The sequence below is a fragment of the Myripristis murdjan genome, chromosome 9 (assembly GCF_902150065.1).
Source record: "Myripristis murdjan chromosome 9, fMyrMur1.1, whole genome shotgun sequence".
Lineage (NCBI taxonomy): Eukaryota > Metazoa > Chordata > Actinopteri > Holocentriformes > Holocentridae > Myripristis > Myripristis murdjan.
In genome coordinates this window covers 5,688,776-5,712,267 of record NC_043988.1, presented here as the reverse complement: position 1 = coordinate 5,712,267, position 23,492 = coordinate 5,688,776, and the positions used below count along the sequence as shown (strand labels likewise).

Genomic DNA, 23,492 nt, shown 5'->3' with positions numbered 1-23,492 from the left:
TCAGCAAGGCAAAAAAGTAAGATTTTTACTGTTTCGTGATACAAAAGGAACATAATATAGGGGTTCATAGGGTTGCTGATCGATACCGATGACTCAGCTGTTACTCGGCCAGGTTTTGAAATTTCCTTCTTTCAGAACCGGAGTTTCACGGCACATTCACAACACATTTCAGCTAGGAAGGCTAAAGAGCCTCAGCCTGGCCAACACCAGACTAGAGGCCGTCTCTGGAGTCTGGAGAGGCTCTTTTGATCTTGCTGGCCCCCAAGTAATGAGTGGGCCTTACTCATGATCAACTGCTAATAGCACTATAAACAGTGCAGCAAACACAGTCCTATTACAGACTAGAGATTACGATCTTTGCTGATTGCTTAGGCAGAGGTTACACTAGGGCTATGGCAATAACTGCATTACTGCAATACCACAGTGCCACGGTTATGTGAGGTCTACCGCGACGGATGAGCTCATTACTGTCATCACTTTATTTTTATGAGCCAAAAGTCATTTGGAGATATGTGAAACTTTTTAGTGTCAATGAGTCTAAATTTTCTATAATAACTGCCAATGATACTTTTTTCTCTGTGGTAAGAAAACATCCTTACCGTCACAGCCCCAGGTTACACTACACAACTTTTCCCCTGTTTCCAAGCCAGATTCCCAGTTGGCCTGAGTCAGGGATGGTGAGTAGTCAGTGCCGGGCTGCACACTGCAGGTCCGGTCAGCTCAGAGGATCGAGAAGTGTATGAGGGGCACAGACTCTACTCTGAGCGAGTCGGAACCGCCACAATTATATCTAACATGATGTGATTTTCACGGCTGTCATCTGGACGTAACCGGTGACTCCAGTCAGCAACACTGACTTCATGATGCACTGATGTCTTAAGGCACCTTCCCATCCTCCCTGTAACTTTTCCTTGACCTATGTGACATTTTTAAGCGAGGTCAGTGTCGATAACACTTTACAGTTTAGCTGTTCATTAGTGTGTATTGTCCCTGGAAAATAAATAAAGAAAGAAATACATAAATAAATAAATGGAAAGGAAAAAGGCTGCCTGTTTAAGAGAATTCCAATGCACACTTTGTTGCATTTGCACTGCTTGTCAATTAATGTCACTGATTACCTAATGCCTCTTTAAGTAATAATTCTACACATACAGCTGATACAGGACTGACATATAGCTTAGCTCTTGTATTTAACGCTGCATGTTCAGAACAAACTATTTCTGTTTTTTTTTTTTTTTTTTTTTTAGGAGTGCTTTGGCAATAAGTCCACCTGTACCTTTTTGTAGACGAAGAATTTAGCCTTGATGTGACTGGCTACACAAACCCAGCCACAAGCTGTGCTGGGTGTACGATTTCTGACGCAGTCTCTTGCAACAGGTGTGAGCTTCAGTAATAACGCTTCAGCAGCAAATGATCTGAGTTTGAGTCCTCCAGCTTGATATTGTGCCCACACTGGAAAGAATTAATCCCATTAAATTGACCAGTGTCACAATTTTATTGTCACACCAGCTCAACATTTGCCCTAAATGTCTCCACTGGCTCAACACCAAGCTGGTTATATTACTGAAGTGCAGGCACTCTGCCCAGTATGCACGCTAATGTTTTCACTCAGCAGATCTGTGGACAGTGGTTAGGTCAGGCAACATGGGAATTGGCCACTTAGCAGCATACACAAAGCTACTGCACATTACTTTGACCTTAAGCCATGTTGTTGCAATTTGGCTTGACCTTGCCCCCTACTAAAGCCAATGCTGCAGAATGATAGAGACTGAATGGATGGCAATTCAGTGCAAAGTGCTATGAGATGGGAAGTATGGCTCTCACTTGTGTGTGTGTGTGTGCGTGTGTGTGTGCACCCCCATCATCCAGCCCAGCTAATATGGCCTCATGGGAGGGATGTAGAGACTTTCAGTGGCCCCGGAGCAGCAGCTGGACAAAATGTTGCTGATGATAGCGGAGTGACGGTTTCCATGGACCTCCCAGGTCACACGGGGCAGAGCGAGGCCAGGCCAGACAGATGCTCTCATCCTCTATATCTACAACCACTCAGCTGCAGGCTCCAAAGTTGTTATTTTGGAAAGCAAGAGATCTTGACAGCTTGCCAAGTAATCGTTGAGTCTTCGGTACTGATAATGTGCTGCAGCAAATTTATTACTTACTTACTGCCCCTTTAATTGCAATCATACCTACAGGAAAGAAAGCTTGAGCAGCGATTTTTAAGGTGGGGTCTAGGGATCCTGGGGGTCCTTAAGGGTCTCAGCAAAATGAGGAATAGTTTATTTCACTACATTGCACGATAATGCAGCAGGTGACTTTCACAAGAATTAAACACGAGATATCTGGCATCAATCCAAATCCTAAATTAAAAATTAATGAATTGTCAAAATTAATTAGAATAATTATAAATACAGTTTTCCTTTAATTAAAAAATCATTTTCATTTTTTTTTGTCACTAATTTTCTAGTATGTGTTTTTTTTTTTTTTTTCTCGTAATTTTCTTGGAATTTTTTTATGCTTATTTTTTTGTTTGTATTGTGGTATTGTTTTGCTAATTTCTGCTAATGTTCCAGTAATTTTTGCTAATGTGCTGCTTGCCTTTTTCGCCATGTTTTTAAAGGGAATCAAATGAATTTGCTTAAGTTTCAAAGGGCTAATTCACTAGACGTCACTACAACACAAGAGTGTGCACGTCTGACGACACCTAGATAATTGCATAATTCATACAAACTAAAATATCTTTTCATATCAGAGTCCTGGGGGCAACTTGAAGTGTGGGTCTTAATAAGAGTCATCCTGGGGGTCCAGAACGTGAAAAAGTTTGAAAACCCTTGAGTAGGGTTGGAGAATGGAGAGTGAGATGTGGTGCAATCAAGTGTTCCCAGTATCGGAAATTAGAGTCTTGTTCATAGAAATCACCTGATAAGTTAATCAATATGCACTGAGTGGAACAGTGATTGCTTCTACAGAGACGTTACAGGAAGAGTTTTAATGATGATGATGATGATGATGATGATGATGATGATGATCAGACTGTGTTCAGCAGTTTGCATGAATATGTTTCAGACTGCTAGTGCTACTTTAACTACAGCTGCTTAATATTCTCGAATATCCTGAGTTTCAATGGAAAGTTTTGGTCACACATTCTTTGGATATTCCTCTATAGAGGTTCAGAGTTCATGAATGAATGGTTTACTGATATTGTATATCAGTAAACCATTCATCATATTTCAGCAACATATGACTATTGACATTCCACTATATGTGTTTGCTGATTTTTAACAAACATGCAGGCCACATGGTTAAGGTTAGGGTTCTGATTGGGTAAAGGCCGTCTTGGACATGCCTACAGAATTAAGGCTGGAGTTCTGGTTGGTGAGGGCTTTCCTGAAAATGCCCACTTGGTTAAGGTTATGATTGGGCAAGGGCCATCTTGGACACACCTACAGGGTTAAGATTAGGGTTATGATTGGGTGAGGACTTTCTGGACATGCCCACAGGCTTACGGTTAGGAGTTATGATTGAGTGAGGGCTATCTTGGACACACCCACTTGGTTAAGGCTAGGATTCTGGTTGGTGAGGGCTTTCTTGGACACGCCCACTTGGTTAAGGTTAGGATTCTGGTTGGTGAGGGCTTTCTTGGACACGCCCCCTTGGTTAAGGTTAGGGTTCATTTTAAAGACCAATCACAGCGCTGGTGGGCGTATCTTTACCAAAACTCTGGAGAAATCGATAACACTTTACAGACATGTTGTTGAAATGTAATTTATGGCTTATTCTAATGTAATCTTGTTAGTGTTTTTGAGGAGAACAAAATTCTGGGGGAAACAGTGGTCACAGATAACCAACCCTGGCGCAAGATATTTGCAAGTAGCAGCTTCATTCAAAAATATTGTTATTGGTATCGGCCTTTAAAAGCCCACATCAGTCAGATTCTGGCCACACACTCCGTAATAGAAAATAAATAATGTGGCAGTACTTACACACGCTACAGATAGTCAGTCACATTAGTCATCAGAGAGCATTATTGATGACAATATTGGCTTGAGAATTGCTTTATTTCCACTGTAACACTCCAACTCTGCTACTTTATAACTCTGATGATATTTCATCGTAAAATTGATTTGTAATTACAGAAAAATTGAGTCGTGATTGCTGTGGTAAACTATTTCACTGATTATTTCTTCGATTCATGGCTTCCATCCAGGAGTTTCTGCTGCACAAACTTGCGTCTCATTCAAAGTTGAAGGTTGTTTGTTTGTCTCCACAGTGCATAGTCAGTCACGACATCATGTAACTCAGAGATGCTATCTTTTGCAGCCGGAGGGTTTTTGTCTATGCTAGGCTTTACCCTGATATCTTGCCCCAGAGAGCTGCTTTGGAGGCCTTCCAAAATTCATGACCGACAAGCTCACTTTATTGCTCATCATCGTTCACTGTCAGCAACAGGTCTGCAAAGATAACTACCATTCATTTAAAAAGTAAGATTCTGGCCATTGTACCATATCTGTGATTGATTATTTCTGCTGTGTTGGGGATTTAAAACTCATCTCTTTCACTTGCAAAGTCAGAACAAATGACTTTACCTCCCCCCTAGTGTTTATATCTGGAGAGGATATACTTGACAATGAGGAGGCTTACTTAGGACATATGGAGAACAGAAATAAATCTGCTGGACTATCAGAGGAACATAAAGACTGACAACTTAATGATGACTTGCTGTGCAAGTTGCAAAGTTTGTTTGGATGCTTGAATTTGCAATACATCAATGTTCCTGCTGGAGCATGTGGATGATTTATTGAGTGTAGAAACAAACTTTGAAATCTTTAAAGCTGCTCCAAAGAGGTTTCTACTTTTCAACCTTCAGCTAAACTTGGCCATGATATTTTCAACACCAATTTCACGGAGACAAATGAAGCCTAGTGTTTATGTTCTGAGGGACATTTCCACTAAAAACAACCTTTTGGAGCTATTACAACCAGGGTTGGACTGTTTTTAACACTGATATGAATCCCAATATTTTTGTATTGAAGACGTTTTCAGTGTTCAGTCCAGACAATAAACACCATTTAGGCAAACACAGGACGCTAAAACTCGTCACTAAAACCCAGACAAAGGACATTCTGTAAGGGTTAATAACTTTAATGCGGGGTGATGAATCACACCTAACCCTTAAAAGGTGCACTGTGCAAGGCTCAGATGAAGTTAGGGCCTTTTAGACCAACCAAAAAAAAAAAAAAAAAAATGTTATTTGATGGTTGAGTCTACATGGTCCTCATAACCAGACATCACCAACTGATTGGGTGCTTTATTTTGTCAGTTGAGTCTTAAGGTTCTCACTTAAATCAACCCTTGGCCAATTTGCATTTACAATGATGTCACAGAAAATGTAATTAAACATAACAACAAAATAAATAACAACATGAAAAGAAAATGAGAAGGTTATTGCAGGCTTGGTCTCTGTGGATACTGATATCTGATTTTTAACAAAAAAGGCGAATATCAGTAACCCCTTACCATTCTGCCCTTTTCTGTAGACCCATTTTAGCGAAGGACGCCGGGGACCTTCAAGAAGAGATAAAAGGTCAATGGTAGATGGCAAATAGAAGGCAAAAAGTCCCTCTGAAATACCATATTTAGACACCAAGCATTAGACACCTGGAGGAACATCATAGAAAAATTCATGCTGTGATTTGGTGTCATTTGCAGATTTCTGTAAGTTTTTTTTTTCAGCAATTGTATGGTGAGCATTCAGTTCTGAAAATTGCTTAAAAACTCCCCTCGGTGTCTAGTTTGTGGTTGTAAATTTTTCATAGAGGTCACTATAGGTCATTTTAAACAGTGATGTCAAATTTCAAAACATGGTCTCATTACAGTGCACTGGCTGCTATGGGGGCTAACATCATCACACATGAATCAAATGTGGCTCATTGAATCCACAAGAGTCTCAGCTTTCCAGTCAAAGCCAATTCATGCAACTCCAAGACTGTTTAGGCCCCAGTCTGCACAAATACACCGTGTTACAACAGGCCAAAAGAACACATGTATATTGCATGATTTGTGACCCCAACTGCATGGGGTTAGCATTAGGCGGGCATGGCTACCTGCATGCCTACAAGGTCAAGACATCCTCTGACCTCCCCTTGAGATCAGAGGTCAAGCCATGCTAGTATTTCCCTCGACAAAATTTTGCCGAGCTCTATAGCAATATGTAGCCACCTTGCTGACGACCCAGCGTGGCATTAATGGGTTCTTAAGGCCGTCTAGTTTTATATAATACCAGTATCTTCACTAGCTTTAAAACTGAGCCCTGAGGGACAGCATGTCTGCTGGGCTGGGAATGTTAAGGGATTAAACTAATATTTTGGCAAAAGTGCATGTCAGGATAACCCTTGCTGTAAAGTTTACCTTCCTATACCTGTGAAATTGGCCTGAGGTTTCCTGGGGTTCACATGGCTGTTAAGAAATATATGGACTGTGCACCTTCTTGTAACAGGACCATGTTTACTGCCTTTACTGCACTGAATGCTTCAGCAGCTTTTTGTGGCAGGAGCTGGAAGCCACAACTCCTCAGCTCTTCTCTCCCTCCCCGATGCTCTTTATGTGTCGTGTATGTGCATCTATAATTAATTGCCTGTTTTAATACTTGTAATTAAATTACCACACTACAACACATGTGGTCATAATTCTCCATTAAGTTGGGCTGCACCTTATTGGCGGTGATTATTTTTATTCTTGGAAATGAGGCACATCAGCTGCAAAATTCATTGTAATTATTTTTCAGAGAAAGAGGTTTTTATTTATTTTTATAAGGGATTTTTTTTTTTTTTTTTTTTGAGAAAAATGATATCTCCCTCATTTGCATTGTCTCTACAAGACTATCCAAACTGAGTTGCAAGCGGGAGTAGGCTTTCCAACAATTTAATTAGAACCAACTTTGAGTTCAATCCCTAAGTAAACGCGGCGCTTTTTATGATCTATGATCTTTTATTGTTGTTTTGAGTGCCAGCGTCCACCAGGGAAGTTGTTAGTGCCGGTTTACACTCGCTGCCCATGGTAATTTCTGTGATTAGGGTAAGAAGCTGCTTTCCTCGTCAGTCCCTTCTCTCTCATTTTGGATTCCCTCCTCATCACACTCTGATTTGCTGCCACTGAATGGCTGCCCAGTGCCCAGCTCCCACTGAAAAATAATTCATCTCGCTGGCATGCACATCGTCCAGCACAGTCCCGTCTATAGAAAGCGTGCCCGAATATACTTTTCCACGCTGATCTAGGCACAACAGCATTGGTCAGCTTTCCTATTTCACGCTGCACCTCCTCAATCTGTGTCAATTAGCTGTTATCTTCTAAAAGTACATACGCGTTCCTGTTCAAAACAGAATGCTATGAATATTTTACAGCTGAATAGTAGAAAACTCTTCCCTCTGAAATCTTTTTTTCCTTTTTATCTCATGGCTGTGTGTGTTGGTGAGGCACTTTTGATGGGTTTCACTGCAAAACACTCCGTTTTGAGGAAGGAAAAACACAACTATATATATATATATAGTATATACATACATATATGATGGTATGTATTATTAAGTAAAGCAGTAAGATGATTCAGTTTTTATAGTCACGAACAATGTGACTTGATTTAATGGCAGCAATAATTTCTTAAAACTATGCACCAATTTCTTATCTTCTTTTAGAATGAAACATTTCATTTACTTCTGGCCTTGCTGCTGTTTATGAATAGTGCATTCAAAGCTCCCATTAGGCTTGACCTTAAGCATGTGTTTCTTTAATAAGCCATAAAGTATTATTAATACTGCAGTGTTATGTAAACCTTGTTGCTGAATAGTAAGTACTGATGTGATGAAAATAAGTTGGTGGTTATCCAAAGACATGCAGGTCACATTACTTGGAGGCTCTAAAGTTTTTTCCAAAATTACTCACATGGATTTTAACGTGAGCATGTGTTTCAGTATCCCTGGCTCACGGGAGTATGTGCAGTAGTCACAAATTTTAATCTGCAGATTCATGTCCATGGACACGAATTGTAAATTTTTTGTGTCATGTGTTCAAGGACACAATTTGAATGTGTGCCCATGAATATGGATTTTTCTTTACCAGAAGTGGATAAATTTAGGTAGCTTTAGAAAACGAAAATGATTACCTAGGTGGGGAAAGATTATGTTTAGGCATAAGAACCACATGATTAAGGTTAGGGAAAAGTGGAAAGGGAACACTGTCTTGGTCTATGGAAACAAACACTGGCTTTGCCTCGAACCCAGGTGAAAGTTGTGTTGATTGCCCAGCCTGCTGATGTAGACTACTCTGATGGCACATGATGCAGACATGAAATATACTTCCAATTTAAATGCATTACTCTGAAAGTTATGCTGTCACAAAAAAAAACAAAAAAAAAAAAAAACAGACAATTCATGTCTATGGACACAAATCTATCAATTAAATTTTCATGACTTTATTACAAACTGCCGTGAGACCGGGCTGGTTTGAGGCACTGTTATGTGATGTGGAATATGTGTATGATGTAGGATATGATGTATATGTTGTTTGATGTGTGCTGTTATGAAGTATATAGTCATGTAGAATGGCATATAACGCCTCTCTTGCTATAAAAATCTTTGACTCATGCTTGACAAAGTCAGGTAAAAATAACCAGTAAAAGCAGAAAAGAAACAAACAAAAAAAAAAATGCTGTGCATGTATAAAACTTAGAATGAACTCTCTTTGCCATGAATTATACAGACTACTCCGTCTCCTAAATTCAATAATGAAAGTGAAAGTGGAGTGTTTGACACCTTTAGGAGGATTTGGATGGCAGTTTCCGCGTTTTTTTTTTTTTTTTTTCAATCTTCATGTCTGATCAATAATTCAGTTGATCCAGTGCTGACTTCTAGACCATTTTTTCTCTGTAGGTGCAAAACTTTTCTCACCCATGTTTGAAACTGTAAAATAGTGTCTCCCCTCACCGTGAAACATATAGTTGAGAGGTTTGTGCAGCATGCTTTGCCCTGTGGAGTTGTTCCAATAATGATATGGTAGCCCAGCAAATGCTTGAATTCAGTGCTAAATTTTTCGAAAAGTTTGATACTTTGACAAAGTATATTCTGCAAGATGAAATTCCATTTCAGCAGCGCTTTCGGAGGGTGGCACAGTTGATTGGAATAGCTGAAAATGGAGTAGTTGAAAATGAAGAAGATTTAGGGTAGAGAGGGCAGGCAAGGCTGGCTCTGGACAGTGAACTGCAGCAGTCAAACAGCTGAAAAGTTTCAACAGCATCAGATGGTGCACCACGTCTTGAACCGGATCCCAGTCCGCCTAATCAGGCTGACAAAACTGATGCCAGGACTGAAATATGGAATTATGTCCTACAGAGTCAGCAAAGACAGACAGCCAGCCAAGCCGGTCATGTCTAAAGCGTTGCTCCATCCGTTTTCTTCTTGGTCCATAATCTTGTTTTTTTCCCTCATCCTGCCAGCTTGTTCTGAACAAAATTGGACAACCTAATTTGGACAATGGACAATCTAAAATCAATCCCAAAACACTCAAAGTAGTCTTCATTGATTGCTTGCTCAGTAATAGGTCTCTGTTGTCATTTCACTGATATGTTCACATTTTTGAGACTTAAGGATAAAAAAACAAATTGGTTGTCTGTGAGTGAAATGAATGGGGTTTTCCTAATTCCTTCAAAACTTGTTTATGACATTTGGCTGTTTGTATATGAAAAAAATAATTTAGCACAATCGTATAACTTGAATGATTGGTGTAATTTAAAAAAAAAAAAATGTTAGCTGCTTGGTGCTTAGTCACCCATTATGGAGTTGTATTGATTCTCCTCATCTTAATACTTTTGTTGTCGTCCTTGGACAAGGAGAACAGAGAAATGGACATGATGGATAGTTGAGCAGGTTTTTCACGGGTTAGTTAGCTACCTAGAATGGTACTCAATTTTTCTGGCAAAGATATGTTGCAATGTTAGCTTTTTGTTACTGGATGTAGTCTGATGGATTGTGATCAGCAAGCATCCACTGTGCCCATGGAGATTTTCTTGTGAAAGCTCCTGAGATTACAGTTACTGACCAATTCTTTGAGTATTAGGTCACGGACGTGGGATGTGGTTGGACCACAATAGCTGATTTTCATTGCCACTGACAACAGTTCTGCCTGAACACAGTGCAGTGTCATGCTAAAAACTATACATCCATGGACGCGTTGCTTGTGAATGCTCTAGAAGTCACTTATTTGGCAAAAAGTCCCTCTTCTCACCTTTAGGGAGAAATACGCTGGCAAAAAAGTGGTACAAATTTTGACAAAAAATTACTTTGGCAAATGCTCCACATGCTTCAGGGGATACACCCACGCAGCCCAGACCAATCACTCTTGTACTGGCCGCAGAATTCAGTGGATCCTGTCAAATTTAAACCAGAAAAGTGTGCAAAAATATACAAGTTTTAAACAGCACCCATAATCAAAGGTTTGTAGTCAAAGTTATATCAGACTCCTGAGGTCTATGGGATGTATTGGTTAAAAAATGTAAATGAAAATTAACAAATATCATGCTTTGTCCTAGGGTTTTGATACTAGCTAGGTTGTTGCTTTTGCACATCCTTACAATTTACTCTTTGTCGTCTGGCGTATTCTGCCTGCCAACATGAAGTAGAAAAAATGGAGCAGTGAAAGTTGTCAGGTCATGCTTTGGGTGCTTTTGGAGTTGATTTGTGGACAGTCCATTGGCTCATTAAGACTGAATTGGATAGCTGGACTCTGATTACCAAGTTATGAGTAGTTCCCTGGTGAAGCAGCTGATGAGATTTTGCTCAGAATCCGTTGGCGTGATCAAAGATGATGGAAAAAACAAGTTCAAATCAAAGTCAGAATGCTGGTATCGTGACAGTGCTGCTTCCCCCGAGGAGCCGGTGGCCACGTCAGAACGCAGCGTCAGGTCTTTCCTCGGCCAAAAGCCCACCTGGAGAGAAAGGCCTGGATGAGTCCAGGACGTCTGGACAGGCACTCGTCCAGCTTCCCAGCTTAATAACCTCGCTAACGAATTACAACCAACCTTTTATAGCATAAACATCTGCTGGGCACTCACCGCTTTGACCTCCCTTTCATCTCTGCACTGCTTCCCTCCCACTGCTTCCTTTTTTTTTCTTGCTTTTCCCAGCCTCAGGCTTCCAGCTACATGCAGCTTGCCTTGGCTGATTTGCCACCAGCCTGTCACAGTCGGAGGCAGGCAGTGAACAGTGTTGACTAGGTGTGAGAAACAGGCCGGGTCCCTGCTAATTTGATTGTCAACATAAGACATTCTGCATTGTTCCCTCTCTCTCTTCCCCGTCCCATGTTTCTCTTTCGCCAAATTGGCAGAGCCGCTTGTATAATAAGATCATAGTGCTATGCTGAGACAGCCTGGCCTTAATGACTGGGAACAGCAGCTCTGATCAGATATTGATGATTGAATTGTGTAGAGAACCCCATGTTAGTTTACGATTGCTGTGCCTCCCCTTATCTGATTACAGTGGATAAAAATGAATATTTTTATTCTCACCATCTCATTTAGAGAAGACACTCAGCCTCCTGCATTTACAGCCGTGTATCTGACAGTAAAATCCATTAGCTTAATGAATTGATCGCCAAGGAGGGGAATTGAAACGTGTTAATTCGGCGAGCGGTGGCTGCTCTTTCAAGAGCCATGCTTCATGCTCAGTAGTCTTTTCCTGCCTGATCCGGGGCAGCAGGCCTGGAGCTCTGCTGATGCTGATGCTGACGGACAAGGGCAAGGACAGAGCCGGGGCAGACTGGTGTCTGGCAATAGATAAATAAATAAATAATAAAAAATAAATTGTCCAGGAAGAGGTTAAGACATTTTAGACATTGGTAGACATTCATGGTCTTAATCAGAGCCATGCTCCTTCGTAGAAGAAGCTTAACCCTTAAACCCTGGAATTCCATTATATTTCCCCTTAAGTAGCTTCAAAGTTGGAAAAAACATTTTTTTTTAATATTGTTTGACAATGGTACATCCATATTCTGTATCTGCTGGTTGCAATGCAGAATTGAGGCTGCATTGTCTGACTGTGAGTGGTTGCACCATTACTTGAAATAGAAAATATCTAAATGTCTTGTGCATCATTTTATACAGATTTTCCTGTATTTCCTTTGAAATTGTTGGATCTCCTCTAGAATTTAAAATAAAGTTCTGTGGGTTTGATCAAAGCTCTGCTGTTCAGCAATGGCAAATCCACAGGACATGGAGGATTAAATTCCTACATCTCTCTGTGTGTCCCAAAAGCATACTACATACACATTCTAACCAAATTTAGAGTGTGTATGGCTGCTGTCACAGATACTGTCGCCTGGACGCTAGAGGCAGACGTTCAGTTGCACGAGGCGGCTTTTCAGAGTGTGTATTCCCGTTATTAGTGGCACCTCGTCCCGGTGCTGGTTAAAACTTAAAAAGTTACTGTCACATGGCTGGTCCATGCCCTAATTTAAGAAATGCTTAACACATACACAAAACTTGCTGTATCCAGATCTATCTGTACTTATTTCTTGCTGGAATAACGTAAGCTAAATGTGTTTGATGGTTTAGTTTGAGAGCTTTACCATCCTCAGCCGCGACTGGAGACGTACTGGTACAGTATTTGCTGTGCACAATGTGTTTGTTTTCCACCACGCAGATTAAGCATACATTTGAACACCATTACAAATGGTAGATAATGTGTCAGTAACACAACTGTAACACATAAGTCCAATTGCAGAGTTTTTTTTTTTTTTAACAAACTAAGATATGCTGTTTTTCCCAAATACCTGCCTCCTGTTCTTCGTCCACCTGCCTGTGCCGGTGTCAGGCTGAGGTCGAGTAGTCAAAAAAACGATCTATGTCCTTTCCCAAGCCCTTTTCCTTGACCTTGATGGAAAATGTCATGAGGTCAAGGAAAAATGTGAAGGGGAATTCATAATGACTTAGGAAAGGACGACCGCAGTACTGAGAGAGTCCCACTGCACTACACTAGGCTGTGTAATTATTGATTTGTTGACATGGGTCTGCCGTGGTGAAACTACAATGCTCCAAAAATTACAAAAAGGAGATAGGAAAGGAAGCATGGAAGTGCCCTTCTTTGACATTTACAGAATTCGACCAGCTCTTATGGCTGCCTCTTAGATACTTAAGCCTAATTTCATTCAGTTGGAACCTTCTTAAGCAAAAAAGGTGGTTTGACTGCAGCCTCACTGTTACATATCAAAGTGGAGGAATATGTTTTGTTTTGTTCTTTTTTTGTTTTTTTTTTTATTTGTGTGCAAGCTGTTACGTGCAACACAACAGAAACATCCAGACATAGGTCACATGACACCAAAATCAGATGACATGTTGCCTCAAAAAGAGTGTAGTATGTTGAATTTCTGTTGTACTAAGTGCCAAAACAATATACAGTGAAAATGAGTATACTGTAGGTACTCTTCAGTATTAATATAGAGTACTTTTGGGACACAGCTTCTGCCATATTACAACCAATTGGCCCAATTGTAATAGGACAACAAAGGTCAGAGGTCACAGCAACCTGTCAATAGATGTAACCTCATGTGTCCCCAGAAGATCATGTTTGATGTTTCTAGTGCATCTTTGCCTTTCACCTTCTTTACCTGTTTATTTCTCTTCAGTGTCACAGAGGACTGGAACTTATCCCAGCATGCACTGGGCAGAAGAGTCTGCCTGTCAACTTGCTGAAATGATTAGTCAAAAATCACTTAGCTGACTGAGGGGAAATTGATAATAACTTTGACAACTGATTAATTGTTCTTGTCATTTAAAAAGGATAAAAGAAATACCCAGACATGTCCACACTTCACATAACTATAAATGAAGAGTTTGAGTTTTTTTTCCTGGCTGCTAATTGGACTAAGCCAGCAATTTTAAGACTGTATTTAGGCTCTTTTAACTTGTTGATGAATATTTAGCATTATTTTTGACAAAATGATAAATGGATTAATCAAGACTAACCTTTGTAGATTAATTAACAATGATGTAATCATTAGTTGATGCCCTGCTGACACAGACAATCAGTGGCACTCAGACCTGTGGACAACATAGATTCTCTCATTGACTTGCATGTCTTTGGATGGTGGAATGAACCTGGGGAAACATGCGATGTTACAAAGAAATGGATGAGGCTAAGATTTGAGCTCCCATCCTTCTCGCTGTGAGGCAACAGGACTAAAGTGCATCCTAAAGAAATAAAAGCTGAATAGAAAAGTTTTTTTCCCTTCTTCTCATAATGATGTGACTCCTGCTGCTGTTGCTGCTGATGTTGCTGCTGATGCCTCTCCGTCTTAACAGAATTTAGGGTGATTAATGATTCATTGCCAGCATCTGTGCACCCTTGCTAAGGCAGGCTGTGGGCCCAAGGCTGAGGCAAGCTGATAGAGCTCTTAAAGCCTCTCATTTTTGTTGTTTGTCCTGCAGAATTCGAACACAGTCTTTGTCCAGGAAATGGCGCTGCTCTCAACTGATTGCAGGACGAGGGAGGGGACGGGCGTCATTGATTCATTCCTTTCTCTGCCTCCCCGGCCGCTCGGCTGCAGACGCTGTGGGCTCTGGCAGGTTTCATCCTCGTTCCGTCAATCTGGCCGTGCCCTCTAGGCTGCTGCATACCCGCGTCCAGTGATGCAACAGCTTAGAGCTGATGTGTGCTCTGCTGTAACACACTACCAAGGTCACATTATTTTCTGGAACAGTGACATTTAATACCAAAAGATGAAAAGAAAGTCTGTGACTGGAACGACATTCTGCCACAGTGAATGGGATAATTCAAATGGAAGAGTCAGAGTCTCACCCCAGAATTGATCAGTGTTGAAAAAAACTGCTGAAATTTCTAAAAATTCAAGCAAAGCAACCCCGCATTTTAATACAGGAGCCAAGTAAGAGGTAATTTCATTCGGATAATGTATTTATAATGGACAGTGGGAGCTGCACCATGGTCTAAAAATAAAACATTTAATCATGTTCAAATTCTCCACATTTATTCTCTTTCCTGTAGTTAAAGACTCTGCTGTAATATATCTCATATTTATTATTTACTGTACCTGTAGCTCTAAGCGGACGAGAGTGTGTGGGAACTGGCTACAGCCCCTAAAGTCCATAATTTATTTATAGATCATCAAGAGATTATGCTGGAGACATGCTGTGTACCATTATAGCTTATGACATACAGTATACCTCTTGTATTAAATGTCAACAGAGGCTCTTGTACTGAATGTCAAAATGCTGTAGGAGGATTTCCACAAAGTCCCACGTTTCTCTCTTGACATCATGTTTGTGAAAGAGGTGAACTGTGGAGAGAACCATGCTCAGAGCTGCCTAAAATGAAACTACACAGGGAAGATGAACTGCAGGCAGGTTACATACAGGATATTTTAAAGGAATGCTTCACCCATTATGTGTAACTTTTGTATCAAGCACTCACTGTGAGCTGCCTTCAGCCTCTGATGAAGAATGCTGTACTTGCACGCCTCTTTGGTAAACTCGTATTCATAAAAAAAAAAAAAAAAAAACATTTTAAAAATTATTGTAAAATCATGCAATTACGTACCTAGTTTTTTTCTCCTTTTCTCTCCATTGGATCAGAGATGGGTGGCGTTTTTAGAATACCAGTTTGCCATGAAGGCTTAGACGTAAAGCTCTCTTAGAGGTTGAAAGCAGCACACGGTGAGTATTTGATTCAAATGATGCATTATGGGTGAAGTATTCCTTTAAAGTTGCACTATGCACAATTTAAGGCTGATTAAGTACGAAACGTTTGACTTAACTGGCAAAAAAAAAAGTAGGAATAAGGACTCACCTGCACGCCCCCTGCTAGGGGGGGAAGATCTAGAAATATGAACGTGACTTTTGTGTTTTTGGAATGAACCTACTGGAGCCCTCTAGTGGTGAATGATTTACCGATGTTTTTCACAAAGTCATGTCACCAGCTGTCCATGACTAGGGGGTGCCACATATTCAAAAAACGTATAAACTTCTTAATAATATCTCATAGATTAGATAGGATTGCCTAGATTGATGCCTGAAAACTAAACTTTGCTCGGGACAGGGTCAGGGTAGCAGAGCCCTGGCTATCAGTGAGTCAGGACGCCAATGGGAGTCAACCTAAAAATTTCATTCTTACTGTGTCTGTTTGTCCATTTTTCTTTCTTCTTTTTTTTTTTTTTTTTTTGTTAGTGGAGTCTAAAGGGTCCTCAGTCCTCATTGCAGGTCCAGTAATGTGATGGAAACCATATAAATCCAACCATAAAATTCTGTGCTTATTTTGTTATTATTTTTTGTTAGTTGAATGTAGACGGTTCTTCATACAGCTTTCTGTGACCTGATTAAGATCCCCACCGCTTGCTCTTAATGTGATAAAGCGAGTGGACATGTGCACACTGCTGCTCCTGCTCCTCCCTCTAGGGAGGGGCTGCACTACCAGCTCAGTTGCTGTGAACATCTGACGGCCACATCTTGTTTTGAAAGCGTTTGTGTGTATCATCTGCGTGTGAAATCAAGCAAAGCACAGCCACATTTCGCATTCAGTTCAAAAGTTGCTCTCGTCTTGCCACTGTGCAGCTCGGGGAGCAGAACTCATACAAGTTGGAGAGAGTTTGCTTTTATACCCACATGACCTCGGTTCTCATCTGTCATGCTGCTCCTAATGAAGACGTGCCAGAGTAAATGAGGATGAGTTGAGCCTGACTGCTTCCAAATATGAAATGTGAGCCCCTAATGGAAGCTGGGGTGAATTAGTAATAGAAAGCAGAGATGGCTCAGACCAATGGCATGGAAATAAAAGCTTCTTGCCAGCAGTTGCTCTTGAAATCGCCTTTTCTCCACACAATCTCCACACAGTGTGTAAAGTTCCATCATATATTGTAATGAATTTGTACTGTAGCTGTTCTCTCTGTCAGGCGGCATCCTGGAGGGCATTATGTGTTTAGTCATGTGTGTGTGTGTGTGTGTGTGTGTGTGTGTGTGTGTATCTGTCTGTGGCTAATCTTTCATACTACCTGGCCTATCAGCCTAAAATGTTCTGTGCACAGTTTTAACTGTATGATGAAGGACGTCTTGTAGATGTGGCTATTCAAGACTTTGAAAAACCTGTTTTATACTGCAACTGAGTTCCAACTCCTCGGGTGTTGTTTTTGCTGGTTTTCTCGTGCGAGCACCAGAGAAGGGGAGATATGCAGGCACTGCCTCTGTATTATCCCTTCTCCTCGTCGATGGAAAAAAAGGTTTAGGAATTTGGTTTTGGAATTCGTCCTGTCAAGATTTACAGGCCAACATTAAGACAAAACACCTGGCAGAGATCTGCACTCTACTGAGCACACTAGTTATTTATTTAGCACTGTCTAAAAGAACTTTAAATTTTTTAGTGTATTGTTTATGTCCTGTGGATGCCTGCCATCAAATGGTTTTATGACTCATTGCTTGCAAAACCTGCTCAGCATCTGTCACTAATGGCAGAGCCCGATGTAATGAAATATTGATTGAACAACTATGAAAGTATGAAATGAGATTATTGTTTACTTGCTCCATTACATCTTGGATGGTTTGTCTCAGCTCAGAACAAGGACTTCTACAAAATGAGGCTGCTTGATAAAGACAAAAATCTGACTGTTTTTTTTTTTTTTTAATATTGAGACTGTAATATAAATTATGAATTGTGTGGACATAGTCGTTCCACATAATTTCTTTCTCAGTGCTTACAAAATGTGATGCCTGAGGTGAATGTAGTCCCGTGGTTAAGATTTGCACAGTCTGAATAAAATTAAAGATTTTCACTGACTTGTGACTCAATTTGTAGGCCAGCATTTCTGCAGAGCACCAGAACACCTCATGCCGGGAGGCTGTCAGAAACACCTTTCCCCGAAATGTGTCGATGAGAAAAACTGCTGCGTGTTTCCATTTTGAAAACACGGTTGTCAATCTTGCGATTTCAGGTTTCGGAGCAGCCTCGCCACTAAGCGCATCTGGGTCAGTAACCGCGTCCGCGCTTGTCTCTTTTTCCTCCTCAGATGAAGTCAACAGAGGTGGACCAAGGGCTTTTCACAGACAGCTACTGCAAAGTGTGCAGCGCTCAGCTCATCTCTGAGTCCCAGAGGGTTGCCCATTATGAGGTGAGAGCGCCACCACACTCTACCTCACACACGCCTCTCCCTGTTGGTTTTGCCAGAGATGTACAACCTCGCGGTGTTAACGAACGGCTTAGGGTCACACTGTTTTGGCTTTGCTGGCGGCCCCCAGGGGACGCCGGGCCGATCCACACAGCTGCGCGCTGCAGTTTGCAAAATGTCAATAAACACACAACTCACCTGGGATTACCCAATTATTCTTAATTTTCTTCACACACGCTACACTGGGAATGAAGCGATGACAGCGGTAAAAATACACCACTGTCCTTACTGAAGCTGTATCGTCAATTGAACTTGGGCTCTAATTACTTCTTACCCTTGTATGGAGTTGTATGGTTGTGTAATTTTTTAACCTTTGAAATTAAAGGTGCTTTATGTAACATTTAGCATCAATAAGTCAATGGGCATGTTCACTGTGACACCAAGTATAATTACAGTAAATGAATGAGACCATCGACCAGAACAGTGGTTCCCAACCTGGGTGTCAGGACCAGCCCAGGAGGCATGAGATCCTTATTGGGGGTCCCAAGATGATTATGACATAGCATAAAAAAACATTTTCACTATACAAAATTATTATCACGGCTGTTTTTCCAGATTTTTTTAGAAATGTTATCTTGTGAAAAATGTAGTTGTTTTAAAAATCAAGGTCTCCTTTGATAATTAAGCGAACAAAACCTGAAAAGGAAGCCTTTGCTCGGGCTGTTCACCACTCTGCATATTCAGCCTGTGACGGGGGGGGCATAAGTAGGCGTCTTTGTTTTTAAGGGGACATGAGTCAAAAAGGTTGAGAATCAGTGGACTAGAAGACAGTCTCTACCGACTTCTGCATTGCATTTGACGTTGTTTGCCACCTTGTTTGATCTGGTTCATTGCTTGAAAGCACAAAGCAGTAAGACAACATTTTTCTTCCAGTTTAAATGGAGGGTTTCAGAATTTTTGAAAACGGCAGACGGTCGAAGGAGGTCAATGGAAAAATCACATCCTTGTTCAGCCTTGTCAGTGGGGACAGACACACCGCAGAGGGATGTGCTTTCTGGGAAATGCGGTCTGGATTTGGAGAAACACAAGCAACACAAGCCAGTGTCCCTGAGATAGAAGCTATTAGTCATTTCAACCGCGGCCTCTTTTGCAACACTAATTAGACAGCTGATATGTAAATTACTGACATGTAAAAATGCTACATGCAGATTTGTTAAATGCCATTTCTATGAATATTCCCCATCTCTGATGCTGCATTCATATTATTCTAGTTTTACTGTAAATATAAGCTGCTGACATCAGCTTTCCAGGGATATTTACAAGTGGGATACTGTGAATTTTTTGTAGGATGAGATGGTTCCCGCTTGGAGTCACACATAAGGAAAGCGTGTTCACATAGGTTAACCCTTTATAGGGCAAGTGACTATTTTTGGTAATTTCAGAAATTTTACATATCAGGCCCATCCCCTGTCTCAGTTAGTTCAATAATCATTTGATCTTCACCCAGCCAATCAGCAAAGATCGCTCTACATCCCAGGTCACATGATTGTGGCATTTGACCAATCTCAATGGCTTTGATTTTCTATTACAAAATGAAAATTTTCGAAAAATTTTATAGAAGTAATAAAGTCCTGTCATGTTCTCTAATAACAGTCTAGGGTTGTTTTTTTGAATTTCAAAGTATTTCAATGAGTGCCCTATAAAGGGTTAAGTTAAGTTATGCATGAACACCTTCAAATCAAAGAGGTATGCTGTCATCTTGCACTCCTATGTCTTCTGATATGATGTGAATGTGACGTAAACATTTTCCTCGATACATGCAAACCACACTGGCCAGAGCGATCACCTTGAGGACAAAGTCTGCCTTGTAGCAAGTTGGTTTCCTTCCTCCTGCCTGAGTGCTGGGCCAGAGCCCTCTCTCTCTCTCTGCGGATGCTGCCCTTCACTCATTGTCGCTCTGAATTAGGTGACCGGCGAGTCTGACCGCGAGCCTGCTGGTGTTGGACATCTGAAATAAGTGGAGTTGAAAGGACTCATATGAGACACTGTAGTGCACCTGATGTATTTGCAAAGAGCACCTGTGATACCAGCGGTCGTCTCCAAGAGAGAGCGGATTGTTTGCGGATCTTGCATTTTAATTGATGTTTTTAATCGTGGCTCCCCATGGAGATCAGTGTGCCGCTACACTGAAATCTCATCAACAGAAATATGTGTTTATTAATCTTATTTGAGGTTGTCACCTGCCTCGTCTTTGCCTCGCTTGTCTTTGAGTCGACCGCTCTGCCCCGGCTTCTGCTAAACTAGTCAAACTCTATTTTGTTGTGTTCACTGTGCTGCATCAGGGGTGTCGTAGAAAGCTATTTAGAAACTGTCCGTGGGTAACAGGAGAATTACTTTGTTCTTCAGGGCGTTGCAGGAGACAGGAAGTAGCTGTACCCTTCCAAATCAAATATTCATTTTGTTATTGTGTCGTGCATGCTTAATACAGCACTCGGCCTGTTGCCTCCTGGAGATGGGGTGTATATGGATTCACTTTTAGCACAGTAAGGGTGTAATGCATCGTGACATGTTTGGGTCATGGTGACGAGAGCAAACACATAAAGAGATGCAAAAAAAGATGTGCAAACTTAACTTTCTCTCTCTCAGATAGAGGAGAAGTTTGCCTTACAACTCAAGACATGAGTTGTTTTCATTTTGGTTTTTGTTCGTGTGCCTTTTTAACGGATTTAGAAGACGTCCTCTTAAAAGAATCTCGACTTGCACCACATAAGGCACCCCTAGCCTTCAACAACACTAGCTATTAAATAAAGAAAAAAGAAACTCGTGAGCATTTGAGAGGTGCAGACGATGGCGGACTGAAAATATCCGGCTCATGAAAGCTTTTCAGTTCCTGTTTGGTGTTTAGTAGAACTTACTCAGGATAAAGCCTCACCGGAGGGGATGCATCTCACATTTCTGGTGTGGAATAATAGAAGCACTGGGTGGTTAGTATGAGCAGCAATAGCCGCCATGGTTGAGCAGACAAAGAAAAGAGCAACACCTACAGAAACTCAAGCTTCATTAACAGGATATCCAAGGACAAAGATGTCACAATACTGGATACGCTGTTTGATTGGCAGGATGTGGGAAGTGCAGTGAGGAAACACTACAGTGATGAGAAGTGATGAGAATTAATTGTCTTGAACAGTTACAGAAATGTTTATACCTTCCAAACAAGAAAGCATTTTATGCCACTATACGCTTCTTGATTGTTTTCTATGTCGCCTTTTCTCTTTTTGTGCACCCAGAGGTAGAAAACCCTTCAAATTTTGCGTGGGGAGCATCTAGGCACATTCAAACGTGTGTTATTTCTAACACAGATGCCCCATTTGGCCTGCTGTTGGCACAAGAGGGAAGGTCGTGGAGTCAGGTGTTTGGTTTCATCCTCTGCCATCCTGAATTTAACGTCTTACAACCACCACAACTGTGACAACATTTTGGCCTACTGGTGGCGCTAGAGGAAGGGTCACGGGGTCCCCAAAACTGCCAGGTTTCATCCCATAGGCAACATGAATGTTATCGCCAAATTTCATGACAATGCAAAAACTTTTAGTAAAATTTTGACCTGTTGGTGGTGCTAGAGAGAAGGTCATAAGGTCACCGCAGTTTCATCCTGTAGCCGACATGGATGTTGTTGTTGATGATTTTGAGATATTCCACTACAGTGTTGTTCTTCTGGTGGTTCTACAGGAAAGGTCATGGGGTCATCAAAGTGGGCAGATTTCATCCTCTAGAAGATATGAATGCTATCATCAAAATTCCTGGCAATCCACCGAAGAGATTTGGACCAAGCTGCTGACAAACCGACACTGTGACTTACAGGCCCACTGCTTTTGAGAGGGGCAAAACCACGTGACGAAATCACGAAGAAATTGCCTGGTGTGCACTTGTATCGGATGCCTCTTTGTGTTTTTTCCATGTGAGCAGAAAGCATTGCCTGTATGAAGCCGGTGGCTGTTGGCCTGATGGGAACATTGTCGCTGTAAGGTCACCAGCAGGAAAAAGGAAAGTGAACAAGATAAGACAAGAAGACACGGCACCGCTGAGGAAGGCAGTTTAAACAAATTCATACAGTGTTTCAGGAGAGGACTCTGGCTGCACGGAGCCGTCGTCATGCATGAGTGTCTGTAACTGTGCCAATGAGTGAGCGAGTCAGTGAATTGAGGCATTGCTACATACATGCTCAGCATCTTCCGTGGGTAGGTTAAGGCTTAAGGAAAGTAGTATTTATCCCTTCGGTCCAATAGAGGAGTTCTTAAGGCCTTAAGACTCATTCCAAATCCACCTCCTCCCCTCGCATCATTTTGACAAACTCCCCTACTCCATACTAATACAGGGATCTCGGATCGAGTCAACGTCCCCGGTCTTGTTCATTGCAGTTAATCAAAGTTTAAAATACAAATATAAAGCCGTCCTTAGGCCACAGTAGAGATTGGAGATGTAATTATTTTTACCGCATTGATCTTTAAATCTCTTCAAACACATCAAAGCTGGTGCTCTGCTATAGAGCGGATCAGAGGGGTCTCTAGTTCACGGTTCAAAGAGACGGGTAGCTCCTTGGGTCATGTTAATTTATGCACCCATTTCCGAGTATGTGTGTTAATCAGATTCACTTTGCAGCTTACTTCATGTCCTATGCATCTTCCAGGTGCCTTTGTAGTTCACAAAGACAGCCGCAAGCTTTCGATGCCTTTTGAGATTACCTTCCAGTGGCATTGTGTATCCTTTTCAAAGTGAATCTGCTCTTACAGTACAGTGACACTTAGTATGCTTGATGCACTGATTTCATGTTTATTATTTGTTGTATTATTTGTTACCCAGTTTCCCTTTGGGGATCAATGAAATATTTCTGATTCTGATCTCATATGCTCTCTCGCTGATGTGATGTTGTCTGATCATGCCAGGATTGGGTATACATTATCTTATTAAATCGTTACACCGACACGGATTCAAGGACATGCAGTTTTGCCACGTTGCAGCAGACTACCCGCTCTACATGCCAGGTTTTGTTGTTCTATCAGTCCTCCTGTGTATTTCTTGCCTTAGCCAGAATAATCTCATTTCCCACATCCAGGGACCATGTCTTTCCACGAGCATTTGTCAGCACTTCTGAGACTTTTGCTACAAAAGTTTTTGCTCTTACAAAAGCTGCAGTGTGTTTGGTTTCCGAGTGGAAGTTGTACCAGAGTCAGTTTTCTATCTCCAGTGGAAAAAGTGCGCGTTCCTTCACAAAACAAGGAAGTGTAATAGTTTCTGTGTGGTGCGAGAAGCAGTAGACACAGTGACAGGAGTGGCAGTCGTCAGCTGCG

At 41.3% G+C, this 23,492-nt stretch overlaps 1 protein-coding gene across 1 annotated transcript in view; it reads left to right on the top strand.

Annotated features, from left to right (window-relative positions):
* Positions 1-23,492, top strand: part of zmat4a (zinc finger, matrin-type 4a) — a 127,412-nt gene that overhangs the window by 3,158 nt on the left and 100,762 nt on the right. The window contains exon 2 of the mRNA XM_030059169.1: positions 18,046-18,147. Coding sequence (XP_029915029.1) covers positions 18,046-18,147 — 102 coding nt within the window. The remainder of the gene's footprint in view (positions 1-18,045; positions 18,148-23,492) is intronic.